This window comes from Coturnix japonica, chromosome 5, assembly GCF_054131305.1.
Source record: "Coturnix japonica strain WE chromosome 5, WE-NBRP24, whole genome shotgun sequence".
Classification (NCBI taxonomy): domain Eukaryota; kingdom Metazoa; phylum Chordata; class Aves; order Galliformes; family Phasianidae; genus Coturnix; species Coturnix japonica.
In genome coordinates, this window is record NC_140667.1 from 21678445 (window position 1) to 21702566 (window position 24122).

Consider the following 24122-nt stretch of genomic DNA (forward strand, 5'->3'; position numbering starts at 1 on the left):
TTCATCTCTCTGACCTTCAGAAATATAGTGCTTTTAATTTCAGAATTGTGCTTCCAGCTGGACTCACCGTATGGAAGGATTAATTCTGTGATTGTTTACATCTGTGTGGGAGGGGTATGGAACTGTAGCAGAAATCAGATGAAAAGGAATGGGAAGGGACTGCAAGGACTTCTGATCATCAATTGGAAAAATCTCCACAGTTTCTGCAGGCTTTCTTTGAGTGTCTGAACACACTGCTTGGTTCTTTAACATCCTGTATTTTACTAACAACTCTTTAAATTCCTTCTGATGTCAGCATTTTCCATCTAAACTTGTTTACTATGCACAGCAGAAGTGGAACAGTGAGAACTTCTACTACCTTTCTTCAACCATATTCACTGTATTAAAGTGTCAGATGCTGCTGGGGAAACATGTGGAAATTCAGGTCTTTCTCTTTAAAAGAAAAGTGAAATAGAACTGTGTAAACAAGCTATTGTGATTTCTTGTTTCTTCATGTCCTTGTAGCATAACTAGAAACTTCTGCTCAGGACCTGAAGTCATTCTTGTTGTATCCATATGATGTTGAATACCATTCTGAGGGCTGGCTGGTTTTGATAGATAGATAATAGATTGAATTTAGAAATGTAACAAAAAGTGGACAAAGTTTAAACTAGACACGTGTGCTGTTACAGTGTCAGGCTCCATCCGTTCATGCGCCAATGTTTTAGTAGTGGTGGTGGGGATTGGGCTGCAAGGGTGGCTGCTGTGAGCAGAGCACAGAAGCTGCCCCGTGTGAGTTAAGAGCCAGCTCCATCCGGCTCCAAAAGGAACAAGCTGCTGGCCAGAGCTGAGCCATGAGCAATTTTTGTTGTGCCTCTGGGAGAGCAGATTTAAGAAAGGAAGAGCTAAGCAACAGCAGCTGGGATGGAGGAGTTAGAAAATGAAGAAAAACAGCCCTTCAGGAACTGAAGTCATTGCTGAAGGGCAGGAGGTGCTCCAGGTGCAGAGCAGCTGTTCCCTGCAGCCCAGGAGAGGCCCACAGTGGTGCCGGCTGCCTCCCTGCAGCCCATAGGCACTATGTGGAGCAGATCTCCATGTGTGGCACATGGAGGAGTAGAAGAGGATGAGTGGGAGGGAGGTGTCTTTAGTTTGCTTATAGCTTTCACTGCCCTAGTCTGTTAGTAATAAGCATTAAATTATTGGCTATCTCCCTAGATAGAATTTATTCAGTTCATAATGGTAATTGGTCAGCGATCTTGTCCTTACCTCAACTCCTGTGCCCTTTTTCTCCGAATCTTTCTTCAAGGATGTGAGATGAGAAAACACTGTGGTGGAGCTTAGCTACCTCAATAGGTAAAACCACCACACAGGCTGAGTAGCTTTCTTATCGAAGCTTTTGGTGACTTTGAAGTTAGTGGTGACTGCTTACACTTCTGAAATTCAGGTATCCAAGTTTTTCTCTCCATTTGAATGTGCAGTCTTTCAGTGTGTTATCTGTATTCTCAGTCCCATTTGTAGAGAGAGGTGCACGTTCTTTAAGCTGCTGGCGTAGTCATGCTTCCTCTTTGTGGTGGTTGAATTCCTATACAGTCTGTGGCATTCTAACTACTTCAGAGGCCTAGGTTGAGCAGTTGAAAGCATGCATGCAAAAAGCAAAAGCATGGCTTGTGGGCCCATTATGAAGTGTGTCACAGGACAGCTGATTAAAAATGTTAGTGCTGTGCACCGAGATGTTGTAATCAGAATTAAAAAGAAGAGTAGTGCGTTTCAAAATTCAGTATGTGGATTACCTGGTTGCTAAGGGTTTTGGCTCCTTATTGAATCTGTAAGTTAATTTGGAAGTGTTCTGTGCCTGTTGTGATCTTTCCTACTTGCAGAGTGTTCTCCCATTTTACGTGGCAACAAAACTGTCCAAAATCCGCAAGCCAACCTTCAGTAAGCCCAGTCCTGAAACGTACGTGAGAGCTGCCATAGGCACAGTAGGCCTGCAGTCCCAGACCAACGGGTGTCTGCCCCACGCCATCATGGTAAGTTACCTTGGGAGGCACAAGGATCTGGTATGTTCTACCTGCCTGATAGAAGAGCAGCTTTGAGTCATAAAGAACAAAATTGGTTTTTATTTAACTTTTAATCATAATTCCGTAATGTTTACATGTGCTGGTAACAGTTTGATTTAGCCAAGTACAGACTGTAAAAACTGAGGCTTTTCTCTTTTGATTTCTAGGGTTGGATCATGTCTGTTCTACCTGCCCCTGCCACCAAGAGTTTAGTCATGAACTCAAACAAACAAATACGGGCTCGTTTTTTGAAGAAGTTGAAGGAGAAATAAATAGCAGGCAGCTGGAGCTCAGAAACCTGGAACTCGTGCAGGTTCCATGCCTGCACCTTGTAGACCTAATGTCTTGAACAACTGCAGTTGTAAGTGTGCTTTCTAATAAACAAAACGGTATCGTTTAGAGGATACAGACAAATTCTTGACTTCTAATACTGGTTTCGTAATAGGCTTTATTTGCTTATAGGTTTTTGTTGAGTTGGGAAGTGTTTTGGACTAAAATTACACTGTGCTTTAAGGAATACTTAAATGGACTCGATCAGACACTGCACTGCTGAAGAACAGCTTGGTTTTATAGCATCTATCACATCAGTGTCTTATGATTGCGGGTGATGGGCAGAACAATAGTAGTTCTCTGACATGTTCCTAGAAAGGTAGGGAGGTGTGGGAAGGGAGTATATTTGTTTGAAAAGGAAACTTGGTTCTATTCAGCGTGTAGCTTTTCCCAGCTCAGGTTAAGGATACTTGCAAGGATTCAGCATTGTCAGCCAGCCAGCAAGTGCTCCCCTGCTGCATGACCCAGTCAGGGGAACTGTGGGACACCATGGGCAGGGAGGGACAGACTCAGGCTATGTCAAAGTCATCTCCCTGTAAAACAGGAGTACCTCCACTTCAGAATTCTGTGTTTGCATGGTCTGGGTAACTTAGAAAGGATCGCTTATTGGGAAGGATGATCACAAAATGGTCCTTAACCTGATGGTTTCAGAAGTCTGCTCATGGGTTGGTACTGTATTGAAATGGGTTCTTGCACCAAAACCTGAGCAGTCATTTATGTACATTCAGGGGTTGAGTGTGACTTTTGGTTGTGAATTTGAGGGAAGTGGGCCAAAAAAATACCCCATCCCCAATAAGTGTAACTGCTCATCTATAGGTATGTACATAAAACAATATTTCAATAAGAATTTAAATTCTTGCTTCTTTAATTTGAAGTCAGCTCTTCAGTTGTACATAACTTCAATTTGTAACATTCTTAAAGGTTCAGTGCCTGCTGTTTGTAATGGAGGATGATAACACAGTGTGGATAAATGCCACGAGTTACATGTTACTTGCTGGTTGCTATGTAAAAGACTACTGGCGCTTTAAATGCAGAGCTTGAAATGAGTTACTCTCCTTTAGCACTGATGGATGCATTCTTTCTGTAGTATGTCAGCCTGTCTTTTGGTGAGGCCATTCAGAATGTGAATCCTGACTTACAAATGAGAACCAATAAACTTCCTTACAGGTAGAACTTTTTTTGTTTTTAATGTAACTGATCTGTGCTACAGAAGTTATCCAGCTCCGAGATGGGTCAGAGTACATGAGAAGCCTGCACTGCTGTTGTCTATTACCTGACCTCTGAAGATGTGTTTGCTAACATTCCTTTCTGTAAGTGTGAAGTGTACCTGAACTTCCAAGCCAGATTAAATGGCAAGTGGTACCAGTGTTTTCTGTGCTGATTGGCTGCAGGTTGTTTTTGGTCCCTGAGGAGCAGTTCCAAGCTCTGGTTTTGAAGTGTTGCACTGAGACACAATTTTTGGAGCTGACATTCCTATACAGTGAGAAGAATCCAAATACCGATGCAATGGTGCTGATCAGATCTGAGCTGAAGATCCTATCCCATAGTTTTCTTCATTACTACTTTTTTGGGATGGAGAGGTTGGTGGTACCATTTCTGTAAGCCTGGAGGTGACGTGGAATCATTGCACTAACTGATCCGTGTGCGTTTTCACTTGGTCAAACAAATAAAATGGCATTCACTCTGAATCTTTGGCGTGTCGCTTTCCTTCTTAAGATGCATCACTGAAGCAGCACGGTGAGTCCTTAGCTTGAGATACTCGGTTATATCCCCGGCCGGCCCCGCCGTGCCGAGACGCATCCCTGCAGGCTCCGCTGCAGCCACCAGAGGGCGACAGGAGCTCGGCCATGCGGTTTAGCTCCCGGCCCAGGAACGGCTCGGGGAGGAGCCCGGGGAGGGGCCGCGTGGGGCCGGCAGCGCCATGGCGGAGAGGCGGCGGCGAGCCCGAGTGCAGGGCGGCTGGGCCGGCGGTTCGGCGGGGCGGCTGGCAGGCAAGGCGGGGGGGCGGCTGGGGTAGGGTTCACTTCTTCCTTCATTACGGGATCCGTAAGCGGCTGCGACATGAAGCGCCGCGCTTTCCCTGCGGTGGAGTGTAGTTTGACGTGGTTTGTTTTACCCTTTGCTGTAGCACCGAAGGCGCCCGAGGCCGGCAGCCGTTCCCCTGCAAGCGGCGGGCAGGCGTGGGGGAGGAGAGATCAGCTCCGCTCCCAGGAGCAGTTTGTCTTTGAAAAGCCATCGGAGGTAAAAGCGAGGCGGTTTCTAGCAGAATGTCAAAGCTTTCTGAAACTTTCATTAATGAACTGAAAAACTGCGGGCTTTGAGGTTGTGGTCTCACGTTTGAGATGAAAACCTGAGCTGAGCTGAACTTTTGGAGGCGTTTACCAAACTGAGTTCGAAACTGTACGGCCCGTCCATTTGGCTTCAGTCTAGGCAAAGATATTATTAAGTCATCTTGGCTCTCAAGGCTTGGAGGTGCACTGGGAGGGTTCTCTTTCTTCAGGCTGAGCCCTGGTACCTCCGTAGTGCTGTGTGCTGCTTGCTCGCTGTCAGTACCACCTTGTGTCAGTGCTGAGCTCAGGGAGGAGAAGCTCAGGGCAGACAGAAAGCTCATCTAGGCTGGATTAAACGACTGGCCTTTAAGAACAGCCGTCCCACAGTGACTTTTAAGCTGCTGACTTCTGATCTGTCTGATGTTTTGGTCTTTGACTACGGCTGAGATTTGTTTATTTCTCCTCTCCTCGCTATGTAGTTTTACTTCTGAATGTAAGGCTAAGATTTATTTAAAACTGTAATTCAGTATTGCGGTAATCCAAATAACTTATTAATGGATGTCCTTTAAAAGGGGCATTTGGGTGTTAAAATCTGGAGGGTTGGCTGCACATGAGGGTTCTAGAGGGGGGAGGTATATTGCAGCTTAGCAGCTGTCCAATGGTGTGTTTTTCTCATTGGCGGCACAGTGTTCACCTATCTAGAGTCACCAGAGGTGGCAGTGAGCTTTGTTTGGCTGAGGTGTGTCAGGTACTTGAACATTTGGTACTCATCCTGTGTTGTCTGATTACCTTTCAGGTGGAACGCAGAGTTCCAGAGGCAGGTGTGATAGAGTGAGTATGCAGTGGACTTAACTGCCCTTCCTGTGGCTTTTCTGCCCTGCTCAACAGGGTGACTCTGCTAAAAAAGTGTTCCTTTTCCTCTTATAACGTCCATTCCTCTTATAATGTCCATGCCTTTGAAAGAAATTTCAATATAAAACATGAACCTTGTTGTCCAGAGTCAACAGTTAAGAGAATTCACATCTGTCTTAGTAGCTACTACAGCTTTGGTATAGAATGAAACAGTAGGGGATCCGTGAATGAGAGAACCACAAACATGTCTGCTTTAGTTAACAGCGTGCGTTCTCCTAGAAAACTCCCAGTGTAAACTATATTGGAGGAGCAGTGCTGGACAGTGATTAACTCCTGGGATGTTTTAGGCAAAAAGGGATATAAAATATGGAGCTAGCTTAGGAGAAGAATGAGGTAGTGGGAGAAACAAGCAGCTCATTTGAGAGTAAGTAATACTTCACAGTAACACAGCCTGTAACAGAGGAAAGAATTGCTCTACTCCCTGTTCCAGTGGTTAAAATGTTATTCCCCTACACGTGGGTTGGTTTCTCCGCTTCTTGTAGACAGATGAATGCTTTGCTATTGTCAGGATGATGGTATCTGTCTTCTGATTGATCTGTCTTTGCATCTACAGTTGGATTTATGCTCTTGGTGTAGCCATAACTATAAGGATCATGGTCAGAGTATAGTCCTGTTGGTGTCTCCTTTCATTTCCTAGTTGGATCCCTCATTTACTTACCACTAGAGCCCTAAAACTGTGTATTGAGCCTGGGCAAGAGTAGGAGGTGGGGGACAGGAAGCACTCAGAAACTCATTTGTTTCTGCAGCATCCTGTGCTGCCTCAAGCTGACCACCCCTTCAGAACACTTTTGCTTCCTGATGTAACACAAACCTTCTTGCTGTCTTTTGAAGAAGGCTTTCCTAGCTCAGACTTACAGCAGTTAGGTCTGTGCTGTTTGCTGTGAGATCTCTTGTTGGTAGGTCTGATGGCTCTTTCTTTTCTATACCCTCAGCAAGCCCGGGGTGTATGAGATCAGCACAGGGCCAACCGGTGTTTCTAGGTAAGTGAAGAACACGCCTTTGGAAACCTGTTCTGTGCCTTTTGTTGAATGGTTTTAAGGCAGCTCTCTGCAATCTGGTCTCTGCATAGTTCTGGCTGTAGGAGGCGCACGTTGCCCTTCTGTGCATCATCTGCTCAGAGCACTTCTGGAGGTGATTTGCTTATCAAGCAGCAGACACTTGCACAGTTCTGAACAGCAGTGAAGAGAAGAATGCACCTCTAATGTGCTGCATCTAGTGCTCTTGGCTGAAACGTGTTTGTTTGTTTCATGTTCCAAAGCTACTGCTGCAAATTTGGGTTGGTACTGTATGTCAGCAGGGGCACAGATAAATGGTACACAGCCAGTACCTTTATTCTGTCACTGGAGTTTATATTTTCCTACACTGTTGTTGGATCACAAACATTTATCAGAAGTCAATAATTAGACTTTTATATCTCTTTTTAACATCTTTTGCCTGTCTTATTGTGGTGTCTCTGAAGCGATGCATGTTCATAAGAGTTAACCCCTTATAAGCAGCACTCATCTGCAGCCACAGTAGCCAGAGATTTTGCATTCTGCTGTTAGTACAGTCAAAATACATGTAAGTGTAAGAACAGGGGAGGTTAAATGCTCTCACGCTCTTCTGCTTGCAAGATAGAGTGACAGTAGTGATAAAGGGCTGTTGTATTCTATGTGCCATGGACATGGTGAATAAAGGGGAATTACTATCTGTGTTGATGGTAGTACCATAATTGAAGATATCTAATTTATCGAGTGTGATAAGAACACTGTTCTTTGCTCAGCATACGGCTGTCTGTGGGATTCGTGGCTTATTGTCATCATGTTTTTTAGGTCTGAAAAACAATGAGATATATTTGGTTAAAGGAAGATCCATCAGGAGCTCTTGCTGATTTCTGTGCTTGCATTATAGGCATTCTTACCTTCTTTGGGAATCCTATAATTTAGAATATTTTATCAGAGCATATATAGAAACCTTTATTCCTTTGTTCTTTTCTATGTGTTCTTCCTTTAGGATTCATTTGGTTCCTGGCTTCATTGACTCAGAACAGGCAGACTGGATGTTTGAACAGCTCCTCCAAGACATACCCTGGGGTCAGAGAACTCACACCAGGCAGGGTAAGGTGTGTAGCTTGACTTTTCAGGTCATCTCCATGTCATTTCTGCACCAAAACCCACACTCTGCCTGTTTTTCATGTTATATATTGCCTTTCCACATTGTCTTCCAGTTCTTTGGTGTGTACCTGAAGCGCGCTGCTGCATAGAAAGTAAAGGTACCTTTCTATCTTAAAACCCTGAAGGATTTTCCTTTCTGTGCTGTCTCCAGCTCTTTTTCCTGTTCTTTTTTTTTCCATCTCCGTTCCTTCTTACCATCTCCCACTGATGATGTAAAACCTGCATTCATTGTGTTCTGTCACCAAGAATATTTTTGCCACTCTCACTCAGCAGGGCACATTTACTTTCCCTTGTCTTTGACTTTTGGTAGCAGTACCTGGTGAGTAAGAGTCTGCTATTCTGGATTTGTTCACTAAGGGGCACCTGTTCTATCTAGATCTCCCTGTTTAGTCAGGAGTGGATTTAAAAGAATATAAAATAACTGGTGGTGTTTGTATTATACCAAGGAATGCATGTATATTTAACAAAAACGTGACATCTTGTCCAGCTTTGCTGCCTCCTGATTCTGTAAAATCCCAGTGCTGCAGTACTTTCCACTTCATGCTTCCCCATGGCTGTACATTGCAGCTGAGGCCAGTGTATTGGGTACTAGGACTGGGAGAATCCAAAGCAGCCTGTGATTATAACTGAAGTTTCAGGGTAATTTTATCTTTAATTTGTCCAGTTGTTGCCCTGTCTGGCATAGGGATGAGAAAATAGTTGTGGTTCCAAGATTTTTGCCAGATGATCCTTTTTGCATGGGATCAAAACTGTAGCACAAGTCCTGCTCTTGAGTAATACTCCTTCTCTTCCGTTCATTATGAGGCGGCTTTTAAACCTGAGGGGAGTGGACAGTCATTCCTTTTTAATGAAGTTTCTGTGGCAGAATTGTACCTTTCTATTTTCTATTTTCAAGCCCGTTGATTGAGAAAAGGCTGAGAAATGCCTTCCTGTTTTTTCTTCTTTCAGAGGGATCTTTTGAGGAGCCACGGCTTACCTCCTGGTATGGAGAACTTCCCTACACTTACTCCAGGATAACAATGCAGCCAAACCCACATGTATGTATATGCACACAGTTTCCTTTTGCTGTTGTCTGGGAAATGAAGAACACTTTGTGGAGATTGAGGGTCAAACAGTCCCTTCTATCTTCTTTTTATCTGGAACATCTATTGGAATTTCTTTTGTGATCAGCATCAGGCTGCAGTGGAATGTGGACAGCTGTGTGAAAGAAGTGTTGTGAGTGGACTGGTTGAGAGAAGCATGATGTAGTGGCTAAAAGTTGGGGAGAAGAAAATTGTTTCTCTGGTTTAATTCCAAGTTTGGGGTTTGGGTTGCTATGTAGCTTTGGACAGAACTCTTAACTGTTCGGTGTGACTTACTGTATGCATCGTAATGTCAGAGACTGCGGTGTATGTGGTCATACTGAGCTTACAGCATATGCAATCACACTGAGTTTTTCAGTGTCCAGATGTGAGAATATCAACTGCTGAAATATTTGCACTTAGAAACACTTCAATACAGCTGAAATGAGAATTTAGGCATGTTGTTGATTCCTGTGTGAGCGTTATGAAATTCAGCACATCATGTGCCTGCTCAGCAGCTTCAGATTGTTTCACATAATTTCCCATGCTATTTTGGAATGGTCAGAAACCTTCCAAGTGAAGTGTTGATGTTTTGTTCCTGTTCAGTTTCTCTCGCTGGCTTCCAGCATGTTGTCCTATTGGCTTATTTCTTAGTATTGCTTTGCTTCACAATTCTGAGACAGTAGTGTGCTGTGTTCTGAACCATAAATTGTGACTTTTGAAGGTTGTATGGTGTGCAAACAGTATCCTGAGTCACAGAACTGCTGCTGGGGGGAACACTTCCCCTGCAAAGCTCAGTTAGAGGGCAGGAAAGTGTTACTTAACAAGATGAGTTCTAAAGATTTTTCTAGTCTCAGAAATTCCATAGTTGGAAGCCTGTGGAATCTGTGGTGAGAAAATAGGCTTTTTTTTTTTTTTTGTGCTTAATCACTGAATATTATTTTAATTGGACTCTTGTAGAAGCAGAATGGCTTTAGGGCTTTGAAGTGCACCCACAGAATCATTCTGTTGTACGCTAATGATTTAAATCTAGTTCAGAGTTGCCTGTTGTGGAAGCTGTTGCTGCTTAGAGGTTGGATAGAAACCGTGTGCCCTGAAGTTCACTGATTCAGTCTAGTTTATCTGAAGCTGAGAATTAACACCATTGGAACTCTGATTTGATTTTTTATCTTGGAGATGTAAGGACCAAATAAGTCACACATACTGACCTAGTCTTTTATCCCCCAGATCCTTCTCTTTTTTACTGGGAAAAGGAAAGTGACGTGCACCAGCAAATTTACTTAGCTGGCAACCAACCCTACCGCTGTCTGGAAACTGTCTATGAGAACTGCCCACAGACACATATGTGTGTAGACTGCATGTGGTCACTCTGCTTCATAGGTGGGAGGTCCTGCAGCCTGAAGAAGCTGTGGACAGTGTGAAGAGCACTGCCCTTAGCTGCAGAATAGCATTTATATCACAGAAATATCCTGAGTGAAAGCAAATGTAATTTGATGTGCAGCTTGGCCAAAGCCAGTTAACTGCCTTGATCTTTTGATCCATAGGAGTAATTAGTTTTGTGCCCCCCCTTTTTTGCTTGTTAAGACAGAGCATGATGCCAGCACAGCTAAGTATGATGCAGTGCTAGTGCTAGTGAATTTTGGTATTTGGGGAACAATTCTTTATAAGTAGAGGTGTATTTAGAGAAGCAGTAATGTTTCGTAATAACATGACTTCCATTGCTGCTGGTTTATAGTGAAGTTTCCACTGAACTGTAAAATTAACTATATAACATTTTCACCCGTACTGCTTTTGTGATAGGAGTCGAAGGAATCCAGTGTGGTGGGTCTCTGAAAAGTGCTTTCAGTAATTCTCAGTGTGTTGTTCTGTCATTGCATTGCATGTTTACTGCATACTGCAGTTCTTGAGATCCAGCGGTTTTCCTTCAGGCAACCCAACCAAGTACAAGCTGTAGCATTTTTGGCATCTGCTACTGATTTCCCTATGTATCTCATAGCTACAAGCTATGTTCAAGTATAGTTAATTATTCATAGGTTGCTTAGTCACTGAAGGGGTGACTTAGCTAGAAAAACCCCAAACAGAAAGATGACATATTGAAGGTTCCTGCAGTGTAGCCAATAGGTTAAACCCCCGAAAATGCAGGGGAGCATGGAAGGAAGGTGGTGCAGACCTGATTATTTGAGGTTGGTGCTGGGAATTAATTCCTGCTGCCTGTTCTTCCTCCTTCCAGTGTTCACTCAGGGGGTTGGAGTCAGTTCTTTGTCCTCTCTTGATCTGCTTATGTAATGGACAAAGATTCTGGCCTACATTGCTTTGAGCCTTTTTTTCTTTTAGCTTATATCGTGCTTAAAAGCACTCTGACAGATGAAAGCCATGATGTAAGTTTATAACATTGAGTAATGATTCACTGGACTGAGTTGTAATGGAATGTGCATAGCTGCCATAGGCTATGGGCACAGTAAGATATCAGCAAAGGAAAGGCTGAAATTCAGGACCTGTGATACTCATTTTGTGAACCACCAAAAAGATACAATGCTGAAGTCAAAACCCCAAGAGAAGATGAGCTGGGCTCAGCAAGCTGTGCCAATAGACCTGGGAACAGAGGGCTGTGCCGTGCCAGTGTTTGGGCAACTGTTGGCTCTGGATCTGTGTCAGCTGCGGGGAGCTGAGTGTGTCATTTAGTCACCAAGTCCAACTTTTTCCTAGCAGTGGTTAAGTCAGTCAGATGCTGTCAGACCCATGCGTTAAACCATTCTGACTTGGACAGGAAATTTACAAAGAGAGGTATGTGTGGGAGAGCGTGTATAGCTTTTGTTTTAGTTCAGAGCTGATACTGTTTGCTCGTGGTCAGATTAAACAAGTTTTACTCTTTTGACTTTCTCACCTTCCAGTTAATTGAGGCGGCTGCAAACATCAGTACAAAAAGCAGACTGGCCTCACATTTTTAAGAGGTGATACAGTATTGAGTCGTAGGTGACAGAAGCATGTTTTGCAGAAAGCTCATTCCTCAGCTTTGCTAAAATTTCAGTGAGATTTTTGCAGAGGCATTTGTTCAGCTTCAAGTTTATTGTGGTAAAAGTGCAGTGTGTTTTGTTTCTTATCCAAGAACAGTTTTCCTCTTGTGTCTAATGCCGTTGTTTGCTGACCTGCTTTCTTTGTATTTATCTTACACCTCCTGTGCCAATTGCAGTGGCATCCTGTGCTGACCATGCTAAAGGAGCACATAGAGGAGTTCACCGGCCATACCTTCAACTCCCTTCTCTGCAACCTGTACCGAAATGAGAAGGATAGCGTGGACTGGCACAGTGATGATGAGCCATCGCTGGGAAAAAATCCCGTCATTGCCTCGCTCAGCTTTGGTGCCACCCGGACCTTTGAGATGAGGAAGAAACCCTCCGCTGTGAGTGCACTCAGCAGTGTCATATCTTCAATACCTTCCCTCTGTTTATATAGTTCAATAACTAGACACATTTAGTAATGTTAGTAATCAGTGAAAATGCATTCATAAAGTTCTGTGCAATAAGTGTAGGAAGCAAAAAGTCCATCACATGGAGTGTGACGTGTTCAATTTGGGGATGGAATGCCTCCGAAATGACACACAGCAGTGTAATTGCAGCCTAGGTATTGTTTTGCCATAAGCAGGTCCTTTCCCATTCCTTGTCATCGGTAATGTTAGAAGGATGCTTTCACTGTGTAAATGAACCATAGATTTGATACCATTTTGTTAAACTCCTGTAAGCATTGTGTAATTCATAGTATGCATGGGATGCAGAGTAGTTCTGACCACTGTTCTAAGTAAAAATCCCCTTTGCATTGTTTGCATTCTGACCTGTGTATGTTCAGACTGGGAGACAGTGAACAGCAGGAAGGAACTGCTCATTTCTTTCCCCTAAGATACCAAACTCTGGTATCACACTTCAGAGAATAAACAGGGGTCATTACTAGGATAGGAAGCATGTGTGGAACATCCTCTCAGGGGTTTGTTGCTGATTCTGTAGAGAATACTTTTCCTAGATAAAATGCCATGTTACGGGCCAGCTTCACACTCCAATTCTGCAATGCAAGTTGATTGAAGTAAAGGAATCACACATTCCTTTGTTGAGAACCTGAGCCTTACTTTAGGGTATCTTGCTTCAGATGTCTTTTCTGCATGTCTTCTGTTACAAGGCGGAATGCTTGTGATGAGCTTTGGTTAGAATAATTATTATTCTTTAAACATATGCATATATAGTCGGAAAAGCACTTTGGATCTTAGGGAAGAAGTTTGCTGACTACTTATGTCATTATTAATTCTGAATAAACTGGTTCAGAAAGCAGAGGTGGAGTTTATCAGTGTGTAAGAAAACTGCAGTGAGGTACTGAAATCTGCCTGTCATGGGTCACCCAACTGTGAATGGAATGGATCAGAATTTCAATTGGAAAACTAAATAATTTGTATTTTTCACCAGTTCTTTAGTCTGTGGATCCCTTATTGTGTGAAAGGACTTTAATCCAGTGGTACTTGAGCATGAGATCACATAACCAGTGCATTGTATCACTGGGCATAGCATGAGGAAGTGTCTTGAATGCTGCGATGGTAACAAAATGTCAGCTGGCAAATTAGTTCTTCTGGGAAGCTGTAAATGGTGCTTGAGTTCGTTTCTAGATTGCATGTATACCCTTTCAAAGGATCACAGTCTATGCCACCTAGATTTCAGCATAGACTCTGCAATTTCTGCTTAAAAACTGGGAGCAGTTCTTAGGCAAGACATCTATTTGTTTCATTTTCTATTTTTTCAAAAGACATCCACTCTGAGTAAAGGGGGAATTCAATCTATGCCATTCATAATTGGCCAGCTTCTTTGGTCTGTAGTTTGTGGCTTTTTCCTTTTTTCTTCCTGAGCTGGATCATTTTCCACATATGTATCCATCAGGTCTTCTCATTATTTTTTTCTTTAGTGTCTCTGATCTCCTCTTTCTGACTAGCTCAGTCTTCTTATCTATGAAGTTTTCCTTTTGCAATAGGCGTACCTATTTCTAAAGTGAGGTCCCCACGTGCAGAGTGACGTTTGAACACGTTGCTATTAGCTGTATATCCTGTGCCTAAGGGAATTTTACTGAAATTATATGTCACCCTACGTATTCTTTGTGCGTTCCAAAAGCCTGCAATTTTCTGAGCATCCTATGGCACGAGGTGCTCTGCCAAGTGGGAGTTGCTGGAGTCTCTGACGGAAATTACAACCTTTCAGGCTGTACCAGCAAAGAAGTAATTTTCATGCTCTATTGTAACGTAGCATTCTCACTTTCATTAAGAGAAAGTTAAAGTTGATTGCAGACATTTGAAGCTTGATCATTACTTCATTCAAAAGCAAATTACATGAGGAGCAATGTAGTCTAGGGAAGGGTGAATCTACACTAGCAGTGGTGCAGGCATTTCAGGCTCTTATGTGGCTTGAAATCTGCAATTATTTGTACATAAGAAGTTCTGGGGGCAATCTCCTCTGGGGTGGAAAAGAGGAAAGCAATTCCTTTTTGTCCCCATGTTAAACTTCTTTAAAGGCCAGCATTCTACTACTGCTGACCTTACTGTTTCAGAGGCCATCGCTTCTCTCTGTTCAGGTATGTGCTTTTAAGTATTCTGAGATGGAAGACATCATGAAAATACAGGGTGAGAAGTACTGTGGTAGAATCTTGCTGTGGTAAGTGATGCTGGAAAAAAAGTAAAGCAATTGCCTGTGTGTGATTGTGTACCAGAAGTACACAACAGCATGTACCAGAAGTCAGTAACACCTTGTACTGCCATCGGGGAACACCAGAGCAGGGCCTTTGGAGACTTTGTTTTGTAATAGAGTGCATCTGTATGAGCATACTTCATCTTGAAACACTGATGGACTATTAGAGAATAAAAACCTATTTTCCTTAGTCACCTATGGCAAAGACAAGTCATGTCAGCATTTGTTTGAGGATGGTTGTTTTGTATTTGCTGTTATTGCGTGTTTGAGATTTTTACATGTGCTCTGTAGAGATTTGATGGGATTTACATAGACCACTCTGAAACTGCCAAAAAGGGAAATCTCTATGTCCTTTGAGGTGGTGTGGGAGGAAGGGTGAAACTATTTAGCTGCAGGTGGTATTGTTTTCTGCTGGAAAATTATTCCAGAGCGAGGCTAAGGAAAGGTCCAGTCCTCTGTTTTTTTTCCTATTTGGTGACTGTTGTACTGGATGAGTAAGTGCTCACCGTGTAATAGGTGGGGAGGTGGGGAAGGAGTGCAGAGAGGCATGCAGAGCCTGCCTGTATCTGCATTGCCTCCCTTCTGGGTAAGTAGAAGATAATTCCTACTCAGATTTCAGCCCAACACATGTACAAGGAAAAAGTCCCATCTGCTTTTTGGAAGCAAATCTCTCACTAGAGTTGCTACAGGGACTTTTCATAGAAATTAACGCGACGCCAGAAACTGTTTATCTTTACCCACTGGAGTTTTCAAGCATTCTTTCTCTAAAATGAAGCCCTTTCTGTCCATTTGGACCATCTAATTATTGCTCATCACTGTTCAATTCAGGCAGCACCAGGGTACACGATTTGGTATTTCTGGAAAGTGTGAGAGGTTTCAGCTGAAGGGTGAAGGGCATTACGTGATGCTGCAGCAGCCCCGTGTGCCCACAGCTGAGGGCACAGAGGCCTGGGCCAAGTCACTGCTGGCTTTGGTCCTTGGTAACCATGGCAGCTGGTGGGTGCTGGGCATGGGAGGGAGTTCTGTGCATGTCAGGTTAACAACAGGGTGTTTGTGGCATTCTTGTGACCAGCTTTCGTGTGGGTCTGTCCTTCACGTGAAACGCTAAGACAAGGTCCTGCTGTCCTTGCGTAGCTGTTCCAATGGAAGTTAGCACTCCTAGTAAACAGCAGAAAAATAACCCTTGGTGTCCTCATGGCCCTCATTGAAGACTGACACAGGAGTATATGGAGCACAGTAGAAACCAAGGCTTGGATCAGGATGGGTGGATTGGCAGGAAGGAGACTTGTGGGCAACAGCAGCTGTAGAGGAGGTGGCTTTCTCTGCTGGTATTGGCAAGGCATGAGCAGCTATAGACAAGTAGAGAGGAAGAGGCAATTACTTCAGGCTGCCGCAATTGCAGAAAGCGAGGTCAGCAGAAGGAGTTTAAAGATAGTCCTGTGTAGGAGGGCAGGGGGATTACTTGAGGAAACAGCAATAATGCTGATACTCATTCTCACTGAATCCCTAAAAGAGCTGCACTGAGGATGTCATCAAAGTGGCAAGAAGAAACAGGCAAAAATGCAAAATGGTTGATCACTCTGAACGTAATGCCTTCTGTTTATTTCCATGGGAACTGCAACAGATACAAAAAGCATAACAACACTGCTTTGCATTCAGCAAACATCAATGAGTGCCTGTGGGTGCCATGTTTTCAACAAGGAGGAATTCAGTGGCATACCTTGGCTTCATATGCACTTCCATGTCAGGCTGCCCCTCTGCTGCCATCTGTCACATGGCACCAAAATGTAATGGATTATTGGTGTGAAAGTTCAACCTCTGCTGCCACACCACCAACCTTTGCTTCTGACATTGTGGGCCAACATAATAATAAGGGAGGCATTACTTTCAGAGCAGCCCTCATAGATGAGCCCAGTTTGTTGTGGAGATTCAAATGGTGCTTCCACAGCTGGTGGTAGAGGAGGAAGCTGGAAAAGAGGGATGGGAATCCAAAATATATAAGATTCAAAGTCTGTAAGGATAATTCTCATGCTTGAGGTAATAGGTAAAGCAGGAGTCCAGGAGCCAGCACTCTGGCTTCCAGATCTTTTCTCTATCTTAGCTTTTTGATTTTGTAAGTGCTGCTTTTACATATTGGTTTTTCTAAGCCAAAAGAATGTTTTCTCTTGAATCATTTGTCTTAAAAGATTAATTTTAATTATCATCAGCAGGAAAGAGACGTTAAAAATAATTCCACTTTTGTCCTTCCACAAAGTGAAATGGCACAACCCCGTGAAACAAGAAAGCAGCCATGCAATGGTATTTCACTGCTTTTCATCAGCAGTCGTGTTTATATCTGTTCTTGAAATTGTCTTCTTGTTTCCCCTGACGTTTAAGGGGGGGAAAAAATGACATTGTGCATTACTTCTAATAGAGCGAGATAAATGCCGAATAATTCTACATGCTTGAAAATATACTTTGCAAATGGCCACTGTCCTTCTGGAAAAGAAATTACTACAAGTGGTTCTCAGTGCTCTCAGCACTTCCTGATGTCAGAGGTTGAATGAGTGTAACTAACTGAGGAACAGCCTCAGGTATCACCAGGCAATGCACGAATGTGGAGCTGCCAGCCAGTACTGCCCCTTGCACCAGAAGGAGTGAATAACCACGTTCTGTCACACTGAGCCTAACAGTCCTAGGCATGAACAGAAAGCTTGCTTTTGTTACTGGGATTTGAGTTTACCCTGACCAAGGCTGGTTTGTTTTGGGTTTTGTTTTTTTTTTTTTTTTTGCATGAAGAAAAAACAGATTTGATGATCTGTTTGGAAAAAAAAAGCCCATGTTTCTGCTTCCAGAGATGCATTAGTGCACAAATTTTCCCCTCCTCCTCCCTGTATTTTGAAAGCAATTTTCTACCTGAAACCTCTGAATTCCTTATTTCAGAGAGTTGCTTTCTACTCTTCCTAAGCAGCTTTCTAAATTGGCAGCAGACATCTGTAATGTGCCAACTATGTACTTGGATTCTGTATTGGGGGAAAAATAGTGTTTCTCCTACTCGGCACTTTAATACAGATGAAGTAATTAAAGTGTCAGTGGTAAGCAGGCAAGATGCCGAATAGAAGTTGCATAAGTTTTGTAGCAAATTTTGCACCTGTTGAAGGCTAATAGCAGAAAATATTAGAAGAGTACATGGAGTGTTGTACCTGCCCGTGTGGCATTCTGGGATGGATACAGTTGGTGTCAGGCGCAGTGTGGTTTCATGAGGATGTGACTGTGATTACTGACTAAGATAAGTGTGTTAGTGTAATTGGCTTCCCTGAGCAATGCGCCAGTGGCACTGCGTTGGTCTGATGCAAAATTGGAAATGAGGAGTTCCTCTTCTGAATGATGTTGTGTGTGTCAGATCAAGGTTGAGGTGCTGCTGTGTTTAGTTATAGTTCATGCTTAAAATTGTTGTATGTCATTTGGGAGCTCAGTAGAAATCTCACAATTGATGCATGTCTTCTAGTTTAGCTATCTCTTTTGCTTAATGATAATGAAGTTTTAAGGGAACTTGTTGTATCAACTACTATAGGAAGAATATTTTTTATATTGGGAAGAATTCTTTATCTAGCAGATAGCACTGTACCAACAAGTACCATCTGGAATCTGAAACAGGACCGATTCATAATAGAAGGAAGGTGTTCATTTTTGATGAAGTAGTTAACCATTCGGATCGCCATTACGATTGCAAAATGCTTCCACACAGAACCACTTAATCCATATGGATGTCTCCAGAAGAGTCGCAGCCTCTCTCCAGGATTTTGCACTGGATGTAGGAAGCGGTTGTTGAACTTGATCTGTGCTTTACAGACAGCAAGATGTAATACAGCTTCTTTCATCCTTAAAATGCTCGGCTCCTGAACTCTCTATGAAATATGGTTGCAGAGAAGTTTAGTTAGACTTCCTGATCCTGTAGAAGCTTCCTTTCTTCCTCCCATGTCCCTGTTTTTTAAGCTCTGCTATGGATGTCTGGTTTTCTGCCAAATGTGCTTGCCTACATCAGTGTCCACTGTTTCTTTTTAGGAAGAGAATGGAGACTATACTTATGTAGAGAAGCTAAGAATCCCACTTGATCACGGGACTCTGCTGATGATGGAAGGAGCTACCCAGGAGGACTGGCAGGTAAGAATTCATTGGCACTCCTTATTGCGCTTTACTTATAGTGCAGTTCTCTAAATACGTGCAAGGCACTCCCGTAAAGATATGGAATATATGTTTTCTACTGGAACAAATATTTCAGTATGTGCTAATATTACTTCGGAACATCAAAGCACCCCCCAAAAGTTACGGGTTTTTATTCAGCTGCTAAGTGATAGTAAGAACTGTCTCACATGTAGGTGTTCATTGCAGTTCCTCAGTGAAAGTTGCAGCCTGCAGCTGAAAGAGTAAAATCAATTTAGGAACTTAGAAGATAAAGGAAGAATTTTAGGCAGTTTAGTTTAACAAGCCCAGAGTAATCTGCAGTATTACAATTCTTTACATTGATTATACCTCCGTTTTAGATGCACAAGCTCATGGATGTTTGTTTGTTTTGTTTGTTTTTCCATCATGCTGCTCACAGCATCGAGTACCCAAGGAGTACCATTCCAGAGACGCACGGATAAACTTGACCTTTAGGATCATTTATCCAGAACCTGATCGAGTTTGGAAGTGAAAAGACACTTTGGGCATCGTTGAACGTAAACCACAGGAGTTCGAGAGCCTCAGATTCAAAAGAAGCCTTACAGGAAGGAGTTCTGAGAAAAGTCTGATGGGGAAGAGAACTGATGTCATGAAGATCCTTGACAATCAGAAGTTACCTGTTACGCAAGCTGTGCTGTTTCTTTTCAGAAGTGGTGGTATTTTTATTCGGGTGAATATTAAATCATACACTTGGTTTGCAAAAAAAAAAAAAAAAAAGACTATTCTTAAAAGAACATGGAAGCTCTGTGAGGTACTGAGCAGAGCTGTCAGCAGCTCAGAACTGGCTCTGGATTGCCATACTGGAATTTAACTGGCCTACCTGTTGTTAGGAACTAGTAAGCTGGTGATTGCTTACCTTGCTGTTAGGCCAGGTACAGTGTGTGTATGGTTCTTCCTGCAGCTGAATGAAACCCACTGTACTGAACTAGAGCATTGGTTTGGGCTGTCTTTGCGTTCTGTTTCGAGTAGGATCCAAGCATGGGTAAATACTCAATGCTGTGTAACACATTAGAAAACCTCTTTGGTGCGAGAGTAAGTTGGTGTTAGGAAGATGTCTGTCTTCTCTTAGCCAACATTTTCTGCAGTTTAAATTTGTTATTTGACAGGAGTGGTCGGGTTGTCAATACTCAGTTATGCCCATATGTTAAAGTGTTGAGCCTCCAGGACAGGCTGTTGAGCTCTTTAATTCCATGTGTATCAGGCAAATTTGTTAACAACTTCTTTATCTAAATTACCTTATGGCTTTAGATCTAGTTTATTCTTCTAAAAGGAATGAACATTATTAGAAAACTTGCTTTGTTATCTAATAATGTCTCCTCTTTCATCCCAGTTCCTACAGAAATACGTTTTTGGAAATATATCTTCAATTTGATGATAATTCTTTCAATTTGAATCTAAGTTCCAGGCTCTTTGATGCACCTCCTGAGAGTGAGCTTTGAAGCATGCGACTGTTTCCTTTAATGTATATTTTGTTTGGGTAAATGATACTTTATTACCACCATATGAATGCCCAGTTTTGGCAGTTCTTACAGAGTGTTTTCCCTTAACCAAGTTGCTCTGCAGACTTTTCCAGGTATTTTGACAAGGTAACATTTTAGCATCTGTCAGCTCAGACAAGCTAAATTTGTTCACACTGTGTTACCTGTAGTCATGCTGCTAGAGCGAGTAGGAGGTGGAGGCTGCTGGGAACCTTTAAATCCCCAAACTTCAGCCAATGGAAGTGGCAACTGGTTTGAATTCAGTGAAGCCCTGGTGTGTAACTGATGGCAGAGCTGTGCTGAGGAAAAACAGTTTCTCTCTTACTTTCTCAGCTTCGATTTATAATGTTAGCAAATTGTGGTTTAGTTTATTTGCTCTGAGCTGTGAGAAGAAAGAAGGTTTACCCCCAAAATAAAATGGTTTACAAGAGAATTGCTGTATCCCATGTTTCTCTCCTGGGGTGATGTTGTTTTATTGCTGCTGTCCCCTGTGTGCTGCTTGCTTTCCACACCAGTGGCAGAGGGAAGAAGGCGTGTGGTGTCCTTCCTCCCCCTGTCCTGCAAGAGAAACAGTTGGCATAGAGGTCAGGTTTCTTCACGCCAGATGGGGTGTTGGGTGTTGTTGGTCCTTCCTTCCTCCCCCCCACCTCCTCCCAAAATGTCCCCTAGCCAGGTGGCAGCAGATTGTGGCCTCCTGCCCGCCGGAACAGCAGGAAATGGCTTAGAGCAGAGGAGATTTCAGCCCACATCTCCTCAGGAGGTCTTTCTGCAGGGACATTTTCTTTGCAGAGATTTGTTCCTTAATACTGCAAGCACTCTCGTGGTTCTGGCTTCTGGTGCCGTTTAGTGACACCCAAAGGCTTGATTTTTTCATGGGAAATCAGCCAGACTGAAAATTTCAGGTGTTTCTGCTGATGGAATCAAGTGCACAGTGTGATGTTCATTCAAGATGGTAAATGTGTAGTGTCCAACTTATAGATAGCTGAAGGAACTTTTTCCCTCATTAAGTGGATTTGAAAACAGTGCCTCCGAAAGGCACTATCCAGAGGTTTATTTTCCAATCATGAGGCTTTACTTCCTTCCTAGAATTGTTTTGACAGTACAGCATTCCCAGCCAAAAGCTTAGTGAAAAAAGTTTTAAACTCAGAATTCGTGACAGTAATTTAAAGGGCTGTTGGGTTGATCCCAAACGGAATGTTTTTACATAAACAAAGGATTCAGAGAGGGGATTTTTCCTGGACAGTTTTGTTTTTGCTGTTCTCACCAGAATAAAGCATGAAGTTGTCTGCCCTTATGAGCTGGTGGAGCAGATGTTAGGAGCCGCTTTGCCTATAAAGTGCTTTTGGACTTCATTTTCCTTATTTCCAAGATGGTGTTCTTGCCATCTCTCCCAAACTGCCTTTCGTAGCTGTTTGCTGTTCCAGTCCTACTCCTATGTTGTTTGTTCCCGTTGATCTCTAGTTGTTTCTCATACACTCCCAGCAGCAGGTGTGTGATATAGCAGGTTTCAACTGCGCTTTTACTTTTTTCCTGTTTCTTCATTGTGAAGTGTTATTCTCCAGCAGAATATGAACTTCAGCGGAGCCTTTTCCAAGGGAAGCTGAAAAATTGCGTTCCTCGAGCCCATTCATTGCCTGTGGTTTTCCAACAGATTACCTTTTCCAAGTAACCGTCACGTTTTCCAATATGCAACTCTCAGGCTTGGTGGTCAGGGGTAGATGATAGAAGCTGTCTTTGGTACAGATGGAGTGTGGTCCTTTTGCCCCTAGAGAATATGCAGAATGGAGCTGTTCTTAACAAAGATACAGAAAACAGCAAACGAAAACAAACCAGCCAAACAAAACAACCGCCTTGTGGCTGGTGCACAGGGTTGTTCTATCCATACTTCATTTTGTTGTTCATTTAACTCATACATAAGCAATAGCATTATTAATGAACCACAGTGGTATCAGGAATCTATGTCTCTCCACTACTTGCAGTAGCCATCTAATTATGGGATACCTGAATGTTCAAGCGTAAGCTCTTGATAAAGCTCAAGTACAGCTGATTAAATACTGTGCTGTTGGGCCACAGCTGCTTGATCTGAGCACATTCTGTTTAAAAACAACAGTAAATTTTGTCATTTCTGTCAGGAAAAAGATGATTACATAGGATTTACAGTTCTCATTGACATTAAAGCAATCCGTTGTTTTATTTCTCCCACATCAGATTAATTCTAGCTATATATTTTCCACTTGTCATGACTGATGGATTGAGTTATAGCTACCTGAAATCTGCTTCTGCCAGTAGCAGTTCAGCGAGAGAGATGGGGTGCCAGGAAGGGGTTAAGAAGCCAGAACATTCATACTGCAGCACTGGCTGAGTGCAGAAGATTGCTCTCCTGGGTGTTTGGATAGGAGCTCTGGGATGGGTGCTGCGAATCCATAATGCCTCCTTGTCAAGTACTGCTGCTATTGACTTAGCTAAAAAGCGTTTAACACCCGCTTTGCCTTTTCTGGTCATAAACATTTTCAGATTGGATATGAAATCTGCCTCACTCTGTTTTGTTTTTGAAACGCTTCTTGTAAATGCTCAAGGTTTCCATAGTAACCAATGCCATTTGTTTAAACTGCAGCTCACCGGCCCGTCCTCCTGCACCTCACTGCTGCTGGGATCCTGCAGCTATCACTCCTTCTCTTGACATGCCTGGGAGTGACTCGTAAATACCGCATAGTGGCTCACCAGCAGGTCTCTGTAAAAACATGGGCCCTTCCCAGAGGGCCATCTCTCAGTAGGATGACAGATGTGGGCTTTCTCGCTTGCTGACCTGTTTGATTTACCTCCTCTTCCTGTGCACCATTCCGTTAAGCTTCAGACTGCTGTGTGATCTCCCTGTGGGAGCAGCACCCAGGCTGGCTGGCAGCTCTCTGGCTGCCCACATTATGAGGATGTGTCTCTGGGCAGCCAGAAGATGGGTTTGGTGCATCTTTGCTTTACTGTAGGTGAAGGAAGTGGGAGACGTAAATTGAAGGCTGTTATCAGAATACAGAGCATGGAGGTCTGTCACACAGGGCTGCCTCTTGGCTTAGGTTCCCCAAGAGGAACAGAGCCACCTTGTGCTCCAATTGCTTAGGAGGGTTTTCTATGGATGAGCAAGACTTCGGGTCCTAGGGATCACCCAGCTGGATGGTGCTCAACCAAAAGCCATTTCTGCCTGCACAACACAATTCTGGTGTTTTTTTCCTTAGAATGAAGCTGATTTTTGTCTCAATTACTTGTAAACAGGCTTTAAAGGAGAGGGGAGGGGAAAGAGGAAGTTTCTTCTGAAGCACATGGGTTCTCTGCAGTGTCTGTAGCCACAGAAGGAACTGGGGAGTTAACAGTTGGAATGTTGGAATCCCACCTGTGGCTCCAGCTCAGGGTTTTAAACCAGAAGCATTTAAAACATGAGAGAAAAACATTTTTCAAGTTTTTCAACCTGGGGCAGCCTGCACTTCATCAGCTACAAGGTGTGTTATTGAACTAGAAATGCAAACTGCTTAATTGGTGGTATCACAGTACCTATTAGACACAGAAATACGTGGGCAGGTACAGCCATGGTAAGTGACAGCTCAGCTTTGTCCCAAGTAACCGTGACTTGTACCAAAGGCAGTGGGAATGTTCAGAGTGATTGGTGTCTGCATGAGCTAACAGCACAGCTTTGTTGTTGAAGCAGCAGATCCCCCCAGATATCAGCTCCTGTTGTTAAGCCACGCTCCTATGGTGTATCCCCACACACCTCGTGCTGTTTTATCTGCCGCAGTGCTGGAGGAGCTGCAGCCTGCCCTGACCCCATCAGCCCAAACAGAGGAAACTCAGCATAGCAGTTTCCGTCAGGGAACATTTTGCAGCTCTTTTTGAAAACAAAGAGCTCTATTACCCCATTAATTAGAAGCAGTGTGATGACAGCAAAAACGCTGTTATCCTGTGGCTGCTACTGACGTACTGGC

At 43.2% G+C, this 24122-nt stretch overlaps 2 protein-coding genes across 7 annotated transcripts in view; both read left to right on the forward strand.

Moving 5' to 3' along the window:
• The window catches only part of HSD17B12 (hydroxysteroid 17-beta dehydrogenase 12), a 70151-nt gene extending 66097 nt beyond the window's left edge, over positions 1–4054 (forward strand). For both annotated transcript variants that reach the window (XM_015864491.2, XM_085550235.1), the window contains exons 10-11: positions 1857–2006; positions 2204–4054. In XM_015864491.2, the coding sequence (XP_015719977.2) occupies positions 1857–2006; positions 2204–2308 (255 nt within the window). In that variant the 3' untranslated portion in view covers positions 2309–4054. The remainder of the gene's footprint in view (positions 1–1856; positions 2007–2203) is intronic.
• A 214-nt stretch (positions 4055–4268) lies between these two features.
• On the forward strand, positions 4269–20587 carry ALKBH3 (alkB homolog 3, alpha-ketoglutarate dependent dioxygenase). Of its 5 annotated transcripts, none has more exons than XM_085550236.1 (9): positions 4269–4357; positions 4495–4607; positions 5433–5467; positions 6481–6528; positions 7541–7649; positions 8597–8738; positions 11953–12162; positions 18518–18616; positions 19056–20587. In XM_085550236.1, the coding sequence occupies exons 4-9, from the start codon at positions 6495–6497 to the stop codon at positions 19146–19148; spliced, it is 687 nt and encodes a 228-aa protein (XP_085406362.1). In that variant the 5' UTR covers positions 4269–4357; positions 4495–4607; positions 5433–5467; positions 6481–6494; the 3' UTR covers positions 19149–20587. The 5 variants fall into 5 exon arrangements, with proteins under 5 accessions (XP_085406362.1, XP_015719979.2, XP_015719980.2 ...); XM_015864493.2 differs by having other exon boundaries at positions 8652–8738; XM_015864494.2 differs by having other exon boundaries at positions 7541–7644; positions 8650–8738.
• Positions 20588–24122: the final 3535 nt, after the last annotated feature.

Coding starts and splice junctions, on each gene's coding strand:
- ALKBH3 (XM_015864493.2), top strand. CDS start 4,288: ATGGCGGAGAGGCGGCGGCGAGCCCGAGTGCAGGGCGGCTGGGCCGGC. Junction 4,608..5,432: donor TCTTTGAAAAGCCATCGGAG/GTAAAAGCGAGG, acceptor ATTACCTTTCAG/GTGGAACGCAGAGTTCCAGA. Junction 8,739..11,952: donor CAATGCAGCCAAACCCACAT/GTATGTATATGC, acceptor TGCCAATTGCAG/TGGCATCCTGTGCTGACCAT.